The sequence below is a fragment of the Jatropha curcas genome, chromosome 5 (assembly GCF_041381405.1).
Source record: "Jatropha curcas cultivar XTBG-Jc1 chromosome 5, XTBG_Jcur_1.0, whole genome shotgun sequence".
NCBI lineage: Eukaryota > Viridiplantae > Streptophyta > Magnoliopsida > Malpighiales > Euphorbiaceae > Jatropha > Jatropha curcas.
Genome location: NC_143155.1, coordinates 20,499,984 through 20,519,085, shown reverse-complemented (window position 1 = coordinate 20,519,085; position 19,102 = coordinate 20,499,984). Strand labels below are relative to the sequence as shown.

The window sequence follows — 19,102 nt, the reverse complement described above, 5'->3', positions numbered from 1 at the left end:
TTTTTCTATAAATATAGGCTGAATGTTTTAAATATTATATTGAGATAATAGATATTAGTGATTCAGGTTTACTACGGGCCTCAGGGGCCTTAAGTTTACCTAGGCCCTAGTGCCGGTCCGGCGCATGGAAACGGGTCGTGACATTAGTTTAGGCCAAATGATGAATCTAAATCATCAGTTTATTTTTACTGATTAAAAAAATAGTGTTAAGACTTTATTATTGAATGGTTAATATTATTTGGTAAATGAGATATTTGAATTAATTTAAATTAATTTTTTATTATATATATTTGACCTTTAATATTTTACACATTATGTATTTTTTATATAATAATAAAATTTAACATTATATTATATAAAATAAAGTCAAACTTACAAATTTAATTTATTATTCAATTGTTAACCTAATATAATTGTAAATGATATAAATGTATATCATTCATAAACAATATAAATTTAATTTAATGATGAATGTTATAAGCTAATTATGTAAAAATTAAAAATGGGAAAAATTGCCATTTAAAAAAAAAGGAAAAAATTACAATACGTTTACGGGATACAACTAGTCTGTTTTTTTTTTTTTTTTTAGAATATACTAATTTGTCTCTATATTTTACTTCTATTTTTACTTCTGTTACACTGTTAGATCGTTCTATCTAATTTTTGTATTTTTTCTATTAAGTTAATAAAAAAATACAGATATCAAAACAAATATATTAAAATATTATACTAGAAAAATTATGCAAGCCTATAGTTTAAAAAATACAACTAGTCTGTATCTTATTTTTAAAAAATAAAAGGGGTATCTTCGTCAATTCACAAGGTGCTTAATGAAAAAGATCTAAAAGTTAGATGAAATGACCTTATAGTTTGATAGAATTAAATTATAAAGACATTTTAATTTATTTCTTAAAAAACAAGAATGGACTGGTTGTATTTTACAAACCACGAGATCGTTCTGCAGTTTTTTTTTTTAAATATTTTATAAAAACCTAAAAAATTCACTACAAAATATAAAAATAAAATACATCACCTATAATTCGCTATATAATAAAATATAAACTTAAATCATATCCATTTTTTCTTGAAATACATGGCCCAATATAATAAAATATGAAATTAAATTATATCCGATCTATATATTTATATAAAAGTTGAAACAAAGAGAAAATTGAACGTTTTTTCTTTATTTAGCATTGTATTTTTCTTTTTTAAAAATTTTAAAATTTTTTTTTATTTTTCTGTATCGTGATTGGACAACTTAAATATTTTTAATTCATATTTTATTATAAATTATCTATATCAAATTATTTAAATTACTGAACTTTATATATATCTAATTATCTACCATAAAATAGGGTTTGAATTATTTAAATTATATACTCTACCTAAAATAAATTTTAAATTGAAGTACAAATTATATTTTCTATATAACACTACATTTCTAATGATTGTTATCTCATCCATAGTAACTGACACTGCTTTTATTTAGCTTTTCATTTTTTTATTTTTTATCTTAATATTTTGATTGGATACTTTAATTTTTAAATTTAAAAATAATTAACATTTAGTAGTAATAATAATGATTTATCTAATTAATCTATGAATCTGTATATTTCAAATCATACAAAACGATATATTTTATAATTAATAGATATAGTTATTCATAATTTTGAATTTTTATTCATATTTATATACTACTCTGTATACAAATCTTTCTACACCTCCATCTTTATCACGAGCTTTCTACATCTTTGTTACGAGCTATATTTTGTTATTTGGATATTGGGAGAAAGAGACGCGGAGCAAGCATGGAGAAAGAGACCATAATTAAGAGACTATCACGACCCGTTATCTTGGGTCAGACTCATACTAAGACCTCAGTGGATTTAAAGCCTCTTAGGCCTATAGTAAATCTAAATCCATTAAATTCACACAATTTATTTCTTAATAACATTATTTATCTATTATTTACCCGTATATTCATAGATGCAAATGCAAGTGGATGATGCGGATTACTTAACACTAACAAGTATAAGAATATATATATAAAATAAGGTATTTAATACTGTTGGTTAAAATTAATGTTTAGATTTTTAAATGAAAAACTTTGAAACATAATTTTCCCGGTCATTTCAAAGGCAATAGCTAAGATTTTTTTATTTAGTTTCGTTTGTTTGCTGGGTAGTCTTTTTCTTTTGAAAATTCTTTTTTAGCTCAATTTATATAAAAAATTAATTAGAATATTTTTTTTCTTTGTCAATACTGTATATATTTATATTAATAACGCATAGATAATATTCCAGACACCTTAATTGTATTGATTATGTTACTCATTTATCTTTGTATTTGATTTGCAAATACAAATACGAGGCTCTAGTTTCTCATGATTTGGTACCATGAGCATATGGATATGTACATCCGATCTAATACAAGGTGCCTTTTTTTTTTTTTTTTTTAAAAAAATTAATACAAGGCTTTTTATTTTTTTTCCACAAAATTTCAGTTCATTTTTTATTTTTATGTTATGATTTTTAATTTAAAATTTAATTAATATTTAGTAATAACAATGATTCATCCGATCTAATCTATTAATCTATATATTTTAAATTACACAGAAAATATTTTTTATAATTGATAGCTATGGATATTTGCAACTGAAAGTTTTTGATTTTTTTCTGTAAAAAAAGCTGAGTTGTACAACAAATGATATCAATTAAATAAGTTAAATAAGTCAAATAAGTTGTTTTGATAACTAGCCCTGCAGTCACGTAATAACTCCTATAGTAAGCAGTCCCATGAGTTTGAAGCTGTCTCTCCTCCACCTTTTTAGCTATCGTTCTAGCAGGAAAAAAAAATAACTCGTATTTATTATTTTTTTTGTCTACTTTTAATATATGAGATTAACGTGTGTGCATGTAGTAGTATACGATATTTCTATTTACTAATTGGTGATTATTCTGTCAAAGGTAACTATCATGCTTTTGTTTTTTTATTCAGCATATATATATATAAGTCAAATTATATTGCTTTTCCATGAACTATTGAATTAATCGCAATCAAGTGCATTTTGTCTAATTATTAACTATTGAATTAACCCTGGTACCATAAACTTTATGGATGATTTATTGTGCAACTGAGTTTGTAAATTTAAGTAATATTATACACATTTCGATACTAATATCAATAATTTTTAGGATTTTTGGTTTTTATCTACAAAATATTGATTTGACATGTAGTTAGTATAACTTTTGGAACAATATTTTTTATAAATTTCAACTTTGATGAGTGTTTAATTGATCTAATTTTGCAAATTAAATTGTTTAATAAAATAAATTTGAAAATTAAAGTGTTTAATAGGTGTAATTTTATAAATTAAAGTGTTTAATGGATCAAAATAAAAATTGAGAATGATATAAAATGAAAATAACAAAATTCATGAGTGAATTTATATATTGGACCAAATATTAATTTAATTCTATTATTCATTTAATAATATAGTATATACCGATGATTAGAGTTTGAGAGTAGATTAATGTTACTCATTTTGATATAGTAGCGTGATATTTATTTATAAAGGTGTAGTATTTATAAACTAAATGTCTACCCTTCTAATGACTTAGACAAATGGCTCTAGGTTGTGTACACCTTAACAATGCAAGACCCATGTGGATATCACGAAATTGATTTCTCCATGTACATATCGTGCATATTATTACAATCATGCATACACCCTTTGGATTAAGAGTTGTATACCCTCCAAACATGAGTGTATCCTATCTATCAAATACAGAAGCCCTAGCCTTATAAACTCCATCTACCGCATTTTCAAACATCCAAAGCCCTAAAATCCCGGACACCTATTACTTTATAAAGCTTAAAGTCTTATGCAACCCTGTGAAACCTTATCCTAAACACAATCCTCCATACTAAGTGACCCTCGGCCCTTTAGGGAATCTTGCTAAAAATATCCAATAACCTTCACGCTTTCAGTAATTTATACCCTAAACTTTTTTTTTTTCCTACCCTTTATTTAGCTTCAAGTTTCAAAATGAAAAGGAAAACCCTCCATTTTACCATTTGGAACAAACATCACCTAGATCATCATACTTTTAGGGCAACCGATGTCCCAAATAGATCGTGTGATCTTTTGGGTATCTCTTATCTTTTGAATAACCCTATTTTAAACAAACAGTCACCCATGGGTAATAACATTTTGTATATTATATACTGTAATTTATTAAATCAAATACGATGAAAAAAAAATATTAATTATAAAAAAAATTAGGAATATAGGATATTTTATTATTCAGTATTGTAGATTTCTATAAAATAGTTTTTATTTTTAACTTTAATTAATAATAACTAAAGCAAATTTTGGGACTAATAACAAAGTAAGCACCAATGAAAGTATTTGAGAGAGGGGTGAATTCTCAGTTTCTAACCGAGAACCAAACCGAATCGACTTAATTTAATTGGACTCGGATAGTTATTTTAGAAATTCGGTGACCAATCAAGCTCGGTATATAAAACTGTTTAGTTTTCAATTTTTTGTTCGATTACTATAGAATAATTAACCGAACTTTAATTTGGAGTAGCCAAATTTAAATCGAATCAAATCGATTTAATTTGAGTTGGATAGATTATTTGCTTCCAGATTTAGATACCACGATCGATTATTATACCATTTGGTTTTGGATTTGAATACTATAAAAATATATTCAGATACATTAAAATTAGGCTAAATAAATAAATTCACCCCTAAACTTTACTATTTTAATCTTGTGGCACCTTAAACTTCGCAAAATAATCTATCATGCACTTGAACTTGTAAATTTTGGTAATATTACATCATTTTCGACACATATATAAATAATATTTAGAATTTTTTGACTTTTATATATAAAATATTTATTTAATATATAGTTAGCATGACTTTTGCGATAATAATTTTTATAAATTTTAACTTTTTAATAAGTGTTTAGTTAATCTAAATTTTGTAAGTTGAAGTGTTTAATAGAATAATTTTAAAAAATAAAGTGTTTAATAGATGTAATTTTATAAATTAAAGTGTTTGATGAGTCAAAGTAAAAATTAAGGGTATTACAAAATTGAAATTGCAAAAGTTCAAGGGAGAATTTATATATTCTCCCGTTGAAATTAAGACCAAATCCTCACCCATGTCTGAGACTCAAAATATTCATGATAATAATGATGATGTACACATAATCAAGGCACAAAATCTAAACGATGTGTTGATCCAATCCTTACAACAAAAACAAGCAAACAAAAACAAGTGAGTGTGGACTGTATTGTGTAGATGGAGCCCATATTTCACTTCACTATCTTACATGGACCCCACTAAATTTTTTTTACACAATAGGTGAAATCAATCAAACTATAAATACCCAGCTATCATCACCTCCTGAAACCGAGAAATCCTCTCCATTTGTCTCCTCCGCCCTGCTCAGGGCCCCAAGGCCAAGCAGCCCCTCCTCCCCCGTGCCTGAAAAAGTGAAAAAACCAGAGATCCCCAAAAATCTTTAACAGAAAAAGAAAAAAAAAAAATTAAAAAAACCGTAACATCAAAATCATCCAAAAAAAAATTCATAGTTTAGACTGTAATAGTGGATTAGTACTAGTTTTAGCAATGGCACAAGAAGAAGAAATTGTTGAATCTGCTTCATCAGAAACCCTAGATCAATCTCAATCTCAGTCTCAATCTTCCTCTTCCTCGTCTTCTTCAGATCCATCACTTTCTCGTAATGTATCCTTCAGTAAACTCAACGCGCAGGCTCCTGCTTTTGTTCCTGCGCGCCCACAACAACCACCACCACCTCCTCCACCTCCTCGGCTAACCGTCATGCCTCCGCCGATCCACATCTATCCTCCACCTCCTCCTCCGTCGCCGTTTCATGTCCCGATTCATAGCCCTGTACCTGTTCCTCACGTGATCCAAGTCCAAAATCACCATCCACACCATCACAACCACAGCCATAACCACCATCATCAACATCATCATCATAATCAACAATATGTTCCGGTTCGGAACCATAACAATCATCACCATAATCAGAACAATCACTATGTTGCCGTTCAGTATCATGGGAATCAGCATCATCATCAGGATCCGAATCAAAATCAGTATGCTTCGGGTTCGAAGAAGGAGGAAGACGCGGAGTTGGTCGTTAGGAAGGATGTGGCGTCATCAGATCATGCAACAAAAAGTGATAGAAACAGTGGACTCTCTGATGAGGCTGTACAGAAACTATTGAATCAAGTGAGTGGTTTTAACTTACAGTTTATATTACTGGGGATAGTTTATACTGTAGGACTATATTTAGTTAACTTAGAGAGTTTGATTGCTCGATAAATTGTGGTCTACCAGTGGAGTATAGAGTGTTTCTATGCGTCTTTTTTTGACTGATTTCGTGTTTTTAGTTATCTCAATAATCAAACTAACATACAATTGAATATTTATTTTCAGAATTCTAATACATATACAAGTAACACATAATATTGAGCATTTTTTGTATGGTGTGTGCAGATGGTAGTATAATTTGCGTTGAATAGATTATAATAGTGAAGGAAAGGATTATCTGGACCTTAGTAGCAAGAGAGTGAAAACATTTGAACATTTGGTGTACAGTTTTTAATGTCAATATTGACAAAGTTGGTAAGTTGATTGATATATTATCTTCATTTTGCAGTGAGGGTGAGGTAGGTTATCGTACAAATCTTCACTTTTGTCAATTTATGGTGAAACCAGAAAATACAGCATCAATAATCTTATCATCATAGACATGCTTTACCCATCACTTACAAAATATGCGTTCAATTTCCAAGCGTTAGCTATGTTCTTCTTCTTCTTCTTTTTTATTTATTTTTATTTATTTTTTACTTCTTTCTTCAAATATTTCTGTAAACTTTTGGGAGTTTAAGTTAGGGTAATTAGACTCATTTTTTTGGAGTTATGGTTTATTCACCAACACGTGTATGGCTTGGGCCCTTCGATTGATGTACAAGGTCAAATAAACGGTTGTATAATGCAATGATAGTTGACAAAGTCGAAGGTATGGAATATAGCAGTTGAATAGGCGTTCAACTGTTTTTGGTGTCCTATATACTTGGGATAAAGTATGTGGCGTTTTTTGTTAATGAAATGCAGCAAGTGGATTAGAGTATTCAATGTACCTTTGTCATTTGTTTTCTACTGGGTTTATGGTGAATCTATCAGGAGATATAACATTTTCACTTTTTTAAGTTTGTGTTGAAACGGGAAACTACAGGATCAATAATCTTATAGTCTTATACCTGCTTTGCTCGATCAGTTATACAGTATGGGGTCAAGTTCTAAGCATTAGCTATGTTATGGTGTTTTTTTTAAATAGTTCTACAACATTGTAGGAGTTCAAGTTAACATAATTAGGCTTCTCATTTTTTTGGATGCATGATTTATTCACCAATATGTGTACGGTTGGGTCCTTGGGATTCATGTATAAGGTCAAATAAACAGTTATATAAAATTATGGTAGTTCACAAGGTCAGAGGTATATTTGGTGGTGAATGGGTGCTCAACTGCTTTTCGGGTCCTATAAATGCTGAAATTTCTCGTGATATTCATTTGGCATTTTTCATTAATCAAATGCAGGAAGTGATTAGAGTATTCGGTATATCTTTATCATTTGTTTCCTACTGGGTCTTCGGTGAATCTATTAGGAGATATTAACATCTCCACTCTTTTCAATTTATGATGAAATGGGAAACTACAGGATCAATAATCTTATAGTCTTATACATGCTTTACCGAGCACTTGTAAAATTTGGGGTCAAGTTCTAAGCGTTAGCTATGTTCTGTTTCTTTTTTTACTTTTTAGTTCTACAACCTTTTGGGAGTTTAAATTAACATAACTAGGCTACTCATTTTTTGGATTTATGGTTTATTTGCCAAAATCTATACAGCTTCGGCTATTGGGATTCATGTATAATATCAAATAAACAGTTGTGTAATGGTAGTTGTCAAAGTTGGATGTATGGAAACTAGTGGTTGAATGGGTGGGCAACTGTTTCTAGGGTCCTATTAATGCTGAAATTTCTTGTGATATGTGTTTGGCATTTTTCATGAATGAAATCCGGCAAGTGGATTAGAATATCTAATGTACCTTTGTCATTTGTTTCCTCCTGGCATTACAGTGTATCAATTAGGAGATATTAACATCTTACTTCAAATGTATGTTGTTTGAAAAAAAATGTACAGTCATCTTATTAATTTTTTTTTTTTTCCTTTTTATCGTCTAGACAATGTACAAATATTCACACCATAAAAACATTCTACATAACTTGAAAGAGGAATTGAAATTTGCATGTGATCTCACTAACGTCTAGATCCAGGAGGCCTCATGCACCGTGACTCCCTTAAGTTTAAGTAATTGAAATTCTGGCCAAAAATTTGCAAAATTGGAAGAAACCATTTTTGGTGCCATTTGTTATTGTCTTCATTTTTGATTTATTTTCATTAAAAAAAAAAGAAACGTTTTTGTTTTAAAAGTGTTTAAGTTTATTTTTTAACTTTTTTCAAAGCCATTTAAGAAACAGTAAGCGTGTTTTTCAAAATAACAAATTATGGTTTATGCATTTTTTTTTTGTTTTGTATTTTTATGCTAATCATGATTGATATGCTTTCCTCACCTCTCCTACATGAATTTAGGAGTTTCATATCAGATGGTGAATATTTTTTCTATTTCAGTCCTCTTTTCTTTTTATAAACTCTAATATCCCATCTACTGTATCAAATTTACTCTTTTTAATTTTCATCAAAAATGGATGCTTGGGGTAAAGTTCTTTTTCTTACTGTTTGAGAATATGTACAGCTTGGGCCTTTGGGATTCTTATACAAGGTCAAATAAACATTTATATAGTATTATGGTAGTTGGCAAAGTCGGAGTTATGGAATCTGATAGTTGAATGGGTGGTAAACTGCTTCTTGGGTCCCATTAATGCTGAAATTTTCCGTAATATGTATTTGGCATTTGTTTTCCTATTGGGTTTACAATAAATCTATCTGGAGTTATTAGCATCTTTAAATGTATGTTGTTTTGACCAAAAAAAAAAAAAAAAAAAGAGCCACCTTATTTTTTTTTCCTCCCCTTTTGATTGTCTAGACACTGCAAATATTCACACCCTAAAAATGGTCTCCGTAATGTGAAAGTGGAAGGATATTTGCATTTGACCTTTGCTAATGTCCATGATCCAGGAGGCCTTGTGCACTGGGACACCCTTTATTTTTCATAAGATTCTCCAAATTTTAAGTATTGAAATTTTGGCCAAAAAATTGCAAACTTGTGGAAGAAAACAATTTAGGTACTGTTTGTTATTGTTTCTGCTTTTGGTTTCCTGTTTAAAAATAAAAGACAGAAAATGTTTGTTTTAAAAGTGTTTAAGTTTAATTTTAGGTATTTTGTAAAACAACTAATTCTGGTTTGTGCAATTTTGTTGTTTTACATTAATCATAGCTTTCCTTTCCTCTCCTACATGAATTTTGGAATTTCACATCAGATTGCGACTATTATCCTATTTCAGTCTCTCTTTTCTTTTTTATAAACTCTAATATATCATCTATTGTATCAAATACTCTTTCTAATTTTCATCAAAATTTGTTATCACGTCAGTTCCTGTATTTGAGTAAAAGTTTTCTTTTCTTACTGTTTGATAATATGTATTTGGCTAAATTTCTTCTTTCCCTCACAAATTGGTTTAAAGGTGGAAGGATCTACACTTTAAACATGTCTGCAATTTGTGCTTTTCTCTACTGCCTCAAAACAACTTTACAGTTATATATATAAGCAATCACAGAATTCTGTCTAATTATCTATGCGTTGATTACTGATTTATTTACATTTCATTTCGTATATGTACATATATCATTCATCTCGAATGAAGTTGCTAGCACATGTGCTGTACAATCATTTTAGGATATTGTATATTTCATTTATTTACAAAACCTTTCTGATTCAGGGGGTGTTGGGATGAGAGGTGTAACGAGACATTTCTGCTTGCTCCTGTAATCAATATAAGTAGTTTTAACTTGTTTCAGAATCTCCTTGACTGAGAGATTATTTTCTAATATACAGCTGTGTAACAAATATAAAAACAACTGCTTTCCATTATTTGTACCAGCTAAGTGTTCAAGTTTTACTTCGCATTGTTGCAGAACGCGTGCTGTTAAACTTTTTTGGGACATTTGATTTGCTTTTTACAGGTGGAGTATTATTTCAGTGACTTAAATTTAGCAACTACAGATCATTTGATGAGGTTTATTAACAAAGATCCTGAGGGATATGGTAAGGTCTCTGCTTTCAGTGATCTTTTACTTTTGAATCTATCATATTTTGTTTTATTTTTCTAATTCTAGTTTCAGCTGATGAGTGTTAGCTTTTCTATTCTTTTTTTTTTCCCTGTAACCGTTACATTTTTTACTTTTCCTTTTTGCCTATGTAACTGTAACTTTATTTTGGTTGCTTATGGTCAAAGCAACTGCAAGGAGAACACAACCTCAGTTTTCCTAGATTGTCTTTGGCCCCACTGTGATGAATTGATGTTTAAATTATTCTGAAAGGTTTTCACATAATGGTGCCTTCCTTGTGGTGCTTTCTGCAGTTTTGGGCTTTAGAAATTCATGCCTACATAATAGTTATATTGTGGAATAAAATTAAAGTGTGTGCAAATTGGAGTCATCTCAAGATAATATCACAAGATTCAAAATATTATTAACCTTCTAAAAAGTTCATGATATAATGTCTTTTCTCTTGGAGTTCGATTTGAATTATTTCTATCTGTTTTATAAATGCATCTGCACTAGATTCCCTTTTCAATTCATCATTTTTTTTTTTCAAATTCAAATCTGTTTGTGGCTTTATGCATTTGTATTTGTACATGTAGGCCAAGTGAACATATTGTATGATAAAAGATAGATTTCACGGATAGAATAATTCTTCTTAGCCTGAATCTCAAATTTTTGTGGGGTCAGTATATTGTGGAACAGAAAAGTTTTGCTAAATTAATTTGCCTTATTTATCAAGTTGTTCTGTGTTATGTTGGTAATTCGGCTTTGTTGCTTCAGAGTTGGTTGTTTAGACTGTTATTATTTCAAATATGTCGGTCCATTCTAATTCAGTCTCTGCCTTAATCTAGTGCCAATATCTGTTGTTGCTTCCTTTAAGAAGATCAAAGCTGCCATAAATAACAATTCTCAGCTTGCTTCAATTCTGCGGAACTCATCAAAGCTTGTAAGATTTTTCATGTATTTGTTTCTTGAACTAGATTTCTTTTCCTTAATGGTACCTTTTCCTGCTAATTCTTCCAGATGTTTTGATTAACTGTCACATATTTTGATTCCACATCCTGCAGGTGGTTAGTGAAGATGGAAAAAAAGTCAGACGGCTGCATCCCTTAACCGAGTCAGATGTGGAAGAATTGCAAGTAGGTGTTTTTTGTCTGTTCGTTTTACCTGCTGACTTTTATAAGATGCATGCGTATTGGTGTATCTGAATCTTCAGTCCTAATTTTATTATTTACTTTTTGATCTTTAGTCCCGTATAGTTGTTGCTGAAAATTTACCTGAAGATCACTGTCATCATAACCTAATGAAGATTTTCTCTTCTGTTGGGAGGTATTGAGATGATTCCATATCAGATTTTCTATAGATATTAACTTGGTAGATAATAGGCATCTAATTCTGTTCATTTTTACTTTTTCAGTGTGAAGACAATTCGTACCTGTCCACCTCAAACGTCGGGTGGTGGGGCTTCTTCAGCATCAAGATCTACAAAAGCTGATGGAATGCATTTCAGTAATAAGGTAAATTTGTGTGGATGCTCCTGCACACACACTTACACAAGTGGTCTAAGGAAGAGACTGCTTTTGCCTTGTGTTATGGATGAGAAAAGTTGAAGTTATAAGATTTGAGTTGGATATATGTATATTATATTTGATTTATTATATTCATAAAATTGTCTAGGAGTTCTTAATGTGGATTTAAAATGCCCATAAAAGGAAATGCAATAAAAAATCCACCACTAGTAAACTTTCAACTGTGTTCATGAAGCTAAGTAACTGAAGTATGGACCAACTTTTATCTATACAATTTAAGCTAAAATTACGTTAAAATTCTTACTTGAAATAATTCCATACCAACATGCCTCTGGCATGTTCTGAAGCTTTTAATTTTGTGTTCTCGATTTGGCAACACTCATTTTTCCATTGTTCGGTTACATCATCCTGGGCTTCTTTCCAGTGCGGAGAACCAATAATTTCTCACTGGAGCTCAATAGCAAGAAATATGGGAAAATAACATGATCATCTTTAGTATATTCTAATTTGGTCTTTGAAAATCATAAATTATGAGATGACAAGTGGCTGCTAACTCCTTGATGTTAAGCATGTTCTTTTAATTCATAAAAATGTTCCTTTAGGTTATTATTTACTTAAATGTTGCATATTGTTAATTTTTTTTAAGCTTATGTTAATTGAATTCTTGTTTATTGCCGGTCTGAGTATTTTGCTAATGGCCTCGAAAAATTCACAGCTGCATTGGACTATTCAGGAATTTTTTCTCTGATATAGATTGGTTCTGTGATTTTCCGTTCCTTTTTCCAGTTCTACTATATTGAATCCCTGATTGAGATGAGCATCTAATATTTCAAGTTATGTTCTGTGCAGTTACATGCATTTGTGGAATATGAATCTGTTGAGATAGCTGAGAAAGCGGTAAGTATTATCTTTTATGTGCATGCTCCTCTTCCATCCTTCGTTGCTCACTGGAGAAGTTCTGATTTTGCAGGTCATAGAGCTAAATGATGAGGAGAGCTGGAGGAGTGGTCTTAGGGTCCGACTAATGCTAAAACGAACTGTATGTACCATATTAATTCTTCTTTGCTTTCTTATTGGGCCTCAATACCAATTACATTTTTTAGTTGGGTCATGAAAGTTTATCAAAAAGTATTCAATTTGATTTGGTATTCTATGATGCACAATTATGCTTAGTTGTAAAAGACTATAAGGCAGGATGATATCTAAATAGCTGCATATTGTAAGGGGAGAAAATTTAAAGGAAAGGAAAAAAGAAGAGAGTATCAAGGAAGTATAAAAGATAACACATAATAAGATGAAACATGTCTTTTGCTGAACATCTGATATGAAACTGCGTCTACTCTAACAACCTGAAATGTTGCCATTTTAATTGTGTCTGCAGTGTTATCCGTCCTGTGTACAAATTTGAGATCATTTGCTTACTATTTAAAAATTTATTTATTTTTATTTTCTGCTTTTTATCCTCTCTTGGAATAACACACAAATGAGCCTAAGTTGTTTTGTATGAAGAAGTTTTATAAATCATGACCTGTCTGATCGTTGCATTTAATTGTAAAGGCGCGATAAAGAAACTTAATTTGTGGCATGTTTTATTTAATTTCTGAAGTTAGATTGATGCCTTAATGTGTATGTTTCTTTTATCTTTAGTCCAAACATACGCAAGCACGAGGAAAGAAGGGGCATGATGGGTCAGGGCACTCTGAGGAAGATGAGGCCTCTACATCTGAGCAACAACCAAATGAAAAACAGCACGAAAGTCCTCCCCAACATCATGATGTTCATTCACATGAACAATCTGTAAGTAACTGCAGATTTCTATCAAGAGCATATATGCATCATTTTTAGAAAATTATATTAGTTGATGCGACCAATCAATGCTTGAAATTTGACATGTTTGAAGAACTTCTGATATTAAAATCCTAGGAATTTTCCGAATGGTTTCTATTCCCTTGGTAAGATATATGATCAATAAATAAATATATGAAAATTTTGTGATTCACAAAAGAAATGAGGAATTTGAATTACTCTTTCCCAATATTTTTGCTCAGAAGGGGGAAAAAAAATTAAAAGAGAGGATGAGACTTTCTTTGCACAAGATAGGCTTCTAGTCTTACATTTTGTAATTCAAATGCTTATTCTGGAATATTTTGTTGAATAGAGAAGCAAATGGATTGTACGACTGCTTGGAATCCAGAAGAATAAATTGATTTCTTTTTCATGTGCCTTAAAAGGCATCCAAGTTTTTTGTCCCATCAAATGATGTTTTAGTTCTCAGTCTCAATGTGCCTTATAAGATGGCCTTTGCTTGGGCAGGGAGAGGATCATGCGAATGACAAGGAGGGTGCACATAGAAAAGGGCGAAATAAGGGTCACCGTAACAAAGGACGTGGGCGGGGTCAACACCATCATAATAACCGTGGAAATCACGTGGGAACTCCCCCTTCAAATAATCCAGTTATGAGCGAGCTGCCAACTGTGGCCAAGCAACCTCCAGGGCCCCGCATGCCAGATGGTACTAGAGGATTTGCTATGGGCCGAGGGAAGCCGCTTGCTGTTAATATAGCATGACTTGTGTTTCTAAGTTTACAGATTTTCTTCTTATAACTAGACATGCAAGTCTATGCTGGGATGAGGAAATCAAGTCTTTTTACATGGAATGGTTTTGATGGCAGGGTTTTACAAAGAGCTATCAATCTCAAGTAGTTGGTATAAGGGGTCAAATTAGCTTTTAAGAGGTCTAGTCTTTTGTATTTTTGCACTGATGTTGCAGAACAAAATTTTTCTTAATTTTTATTTTTTCAGTTTAGTATCTGTATGATGTAGAAATGAGATGAATGAAATCCTTGGTGGGGATTGGGGAATCATAAATACTTTTACTTATAGATAAATGTGATCCAGAGACTTTTGACATTATAATAAAATGTTTGAGTACATGCTATCTATTCCTTCTTAAACTCACCTGGAGAATTTTTATTATGCTATTTTTCTGAAAATTCCAGGTTTGCCATTTACTTCCATTTGTTGAAAAATTTAAATCTTCTCATTCAGTAGAATACTCGTAGAGCAGACCTATACTTTATAAATGGCTATACTTTTGTGCTTGGAACTCATAGCATTAGGTTCTTCTTGGGAACCCTTGTGCTTGGAACTAGTAAGCATGGCTATTTATAGAAGAGTAAGGGTTTGAAATCTGAATTTAAACTTATTCAATGTAAACAAATTATTTGAATAAAGTTTACATTATCAACAATAAGATAAATAACTTTATAAAGTAATTGATAAAATTTTCTATTAAATTATTTTTAATTGTAATAAGAAATAATTAGTGTTGAATTAGATCAACTATTAAAACTGAAAAAGATCTAATCCATAATAACCATCTTTATCATAACGTATAAAACTTGATGTTGCTTTATTATTTTTTCCATCTTATTAAAAAATTTAAATTTTCTCATTCTTAAAATTATACAGTAACAGAATATTTGTAGAACTAAGAATTGAATATGATTTAACTAAACATACCTGCAATTTATAAATGATTATACTTTTATCTAGATTAACATCTAGTAATCTACTATTACTAATGGCACAACTAATTTCAAAAATTCGGTTTGCTAACTTTTATTTTACCTTCAACTAAATCAAATTTCTTTCAATTTCATGCAATAATTTTATTTTCAAAAATAAATATTAGTTCCCCTCTATATATATATATATATATATATATATATATATATATATATATATATATATTTTTTTTTTTTTTTTTGAGTAGCGGGGGAGGGGATTCGAAAATACTTACATTTTAGTTTTTCTTTTACCAAACAAAAACCCTCCTGTGCTCTGTCCCTGTCTCCATCCAAACAAAACCCCCGAACCCAAGCTCCACTCTTCCATTTCACTAAACCCGATCAATGTCAACCCTAAAGGAGATCCTAACTCGCCGTCCTGTTGCCGCTACAATCCGCCTCACTGTTCCAGCTGGCGGCGCTCGCCCATCCCCACCGGTAGGTCCCGCGCTTGGTCAGTACCGTCTCAATTTAATGGCATTTTGCAAGGACTTCAACGCTCGTACACAGAAATACAAGGCGGACACCCCCATGGCCGTCACGATAACGGCATTCAAGGATAACACGTTCGAGTTTACCGTCAAATCGCCTTCGGTTACATGGTACTTGAAGAAAGCCGCCGGAATCGAGTCCGGTAGCAGCCGGCCAGGACACGTGGTGGCATCTACAGTGACTTTGAAGCACATATATGAGATTGCAAAGGTGAAGCAATCTGATCCTTATTGTCAGTATATGTCTCTTGAGTCTATTTCTAAGTCTATTATTGGTACTGCTAATAGTATGGGGATTAAGGTTGTTAAGGATTTGGATTAGTGGCTAAAATTTTCGATAATTTATGGACTTTGAAGTGCTTCTTTTGCGAATTGTATTTGTATGAGTTTACTTTGTCTGGTTCCAATGTTGAACTGGCTTTTGCATAATCAATAGAGAATTTCTTGAGATTTTGTTAATTGATGAAACATTACTTGAGTTTTTTAAATTCTGATATGTTAAGGGCATTTTATGTTAATTTGCCAAATTCACTTTCATTTTTCTGTTTTTTAATGATATTCCCTTGAAGTGAAATGGTTTTTGTTGGTATTTATAATTATAAGAAGCATGTCATTTGTAATGCTTGAAGTTTTACTCTTTGAAGCCTAAAATTCGTTTAGGCCTTGTTTAGTGACAAATTAATTCAACAACAACAACAACAACAACCAAAAAAAAAAAAAAAAAAAAAAAAATCATTGAGTTTTGTGGAATTTGTTTACAGTGTTTGAATAATTTCAAATGGAATTCTTTTCATTTGTAAATGAATTCCATTGTAAAATCCGGTGCAATTGAATTTTCATGTTTGGATATTAATTTCATTTTAAATATGTAGCATGACTAGCTTGTACTTATAATTAATTAGTTTTAGTAGCTTGTCCTCTTTGTAAGTTGAGCTCATTTGCAAATCCTATCAATTTATAGAATTTAGTATAAGAATATCCAATTTCATAGAATGAAAAATGTGAAATTCTAAATGAATTTTCACTTATACTAAACATGAGAATCTAGATTTGAAAAATTCATTCTAAATGAATCTTCACTTATCCTATCAAACAAGCCTTTTCTTGTCTGGAAAAAGGCATGCCAAAATAACAACAAATGTTTAGATAGAGAGAGAAGGCCAACCATGAAAATTCAGTAGTTACTTATATTGTCAATAATAAAGAATTGCAATACCAGACATCATTCTTGATGCATTTGATGTATCTATTTAGTAGGATGCTATTTTATAGTGTATGGTTTGATCTAATTGACTGTATCTGCATGAAACTAGTGACAGTAAAAGTTCAGTAATTGTTAAAGGTGTTGATTTTGGAGTCTTTTAGTCGTGACCTGGAATGTATATACAGATAATTTGTAAACAAATGGCATGTAGTGTACCATTTTCAGCTTGGTGTCTTGATGACTGTACTTTCTTTTAAATTCTTCTTACATATTTGCTACACACTCTTCGATGGCACCAATTGCAGCCCTCCTCAGTTCCCACATGTGCTTTTTTGTTAGATGTATTCTGGGATCTGCATATTGTTGCTATTATTCTAGTGAATTCCCACTAGTACACTTTGATTGCAAACTTTTAATACCCCTGATGATTGCCTGCTTTCCTTTGCATTTATCCTGTTAATGGATTAATAGTATATGACCAGCCGTAGAAACATGTGCAGTCCTAGGTTCTTTTTGATGCTGGCACTTGATTTGCAATTTTTTTGTTTTGTTCATTGCTAAAATGATGCAGAAAGGGGAATTTAGTTTAAGAATGATGTGTTTTTAACTTTGAATAGATTGTTGTTTGGGTTTCAATTATTGGACTGTGCTGCTAATCTTGATCTGTGGGTGTCATGAACTTTCAATTTTAAGTTTAGAGAGGCGGGAGGACAGTTATAACAATAAAGTCAGGACATGAAGAATTGTTATGGCAGGCATGATTCTTGATGCATCAATTAAGTGAATAGGAAGCATTTTGTTGTGTGTCTGGTTTGATATTATTGTACATGGATATGTTGCATGTGTATGATACCAGTGATAGCAAAAGTACAAAGTGTTGAGATTGGGAATTAAGTACGAAAGCTGCTTGTTAATTTTTGAACCTTTTACTCAAAACTAGGCAAACATGTAGTTACTTAATTTTTCATATGAATTATATACAGTACTATTTATAGCTTGGCTTCTTAATGGCAAAGTATTATCTTAAAATCTGTACAAAATATCTGATGCACTCTGGAATGACAAGAGTGCTTCTCTTACGTTTTCTTCACACTTTCTTTAAGTACGAGTCAGTTAGAAACACCCATTTTACTTCTCTTCGTTATTTACTCTAATAACTAAATTTTACCATATGCAAACTGCGCTGTGTTCTTTGTTGTTTGGATCTGCATTAATGTAATTAGCATCTACTAAATCCCCCATGTTATTTATGAATTGTTTGATTGTGATCTTGTAATTCCATTGATGGTCATTGGTCAATTTGAATGTTGTGCTTTAATGTTTTCAAAACCTTCTGCAAGCTCATTTTCTCCACTTGCTTCTTTTCTGGTACTTGATAAGTATGCATCAACAATTTAATTTCGACCATTATTCTACTGTAATGTCTCTGTGGTTGTTAGACAATTTTCAATCTATCTATCTGTCTGAGAGTTTCATTCCATAATTTTTGGATTGGCATATTAATCGATATCTACTCTTAAAAACTGAGGTTCTAGGCTGAAGGCATTGCAATATTTAATAACTACTACAACAACGAAGCTTCTTTAACTGATATGTTTGCAATATGCCTTCATCTCATGTTGCTTCTGTCATCCACCCTTAATTCACTCCCATTTTGATTGGTGATCATAAGTCTGCTTCTGTCATCCCCCCTTAATTCATCTTTGTACTTTTATGAAAAATCTCATGGCACTAACAATTTTCACTTTGATCCGTTGAACATTTCAACTTATAAAATTAAATTGATTAAATATTTATTGGATAGTTGAAAAATATAAAAATTATTGTTTTAAAAGTTGTATTCACTACATATTAAATTAATATTTTGTAGTTTGAGGGTGCCCCAAGATTGATTTTAAATTTCAACCTTTTAACTTCCTTTTAATTTGCACCCAATTGATAAATATTAAATAAAAAAGTTAACTAAATCCT

The 19,102-nt window shown here is 30.9% G+C and overlaps 2 protein-coding genes across 2 annotated transcripts; both read left to right on the top strand.

Annotated features, from left to right (window-relative positions):
- The first annotated feature begins 5,433 nt into the window (after positions 1-5,433).
- Positions 5,434-14,821, top strand: LARP6B (RNA-binding protein). Its single transcript, XM_089721465.1, has 10 exons — positions 5,434-6,280; positions 10,258-10,339; positions 11,190-11,284; positions 11,406-11,477; positions 11,588-11,667; positions 11,756-11,855; positions 12,717-12,764; positions 12,838-12,906; positions 13,515-13,664; positions 14,181-14,821. Exons 1-10 carry the CDS (start codon positions 5,651-5,653, stop codon positions 14,433-14,435), a joined length of 1,581 nt encoding a protein of 526 aa, XP_089577591.1. The 5' UTR covers positions 5,434-5,650; the 3' UTR covers positions 14,436-14,821.
- An 825-nt stretch (positions 14,822-15,646) lies between these two features.
- MRPL11 (mitochondrial ribosomal protein L11) lies at positions 15,647-16,386 on the top strand. The gene has a single exon (XM_012226529.4). The coding sequence runs from the start codon at positions 15,782-15,784 to the stop codon at positions 16,247-16,249; it is 468 nt and encodes a 155-aa protein (XP_012081919.1). The 5' UTR covers positions 15,647-15,781; the 3' UTR covers positions 16,250-16,386.
- Positions 16,387-19,102: the final 2,716 nt, after the last annotated feature.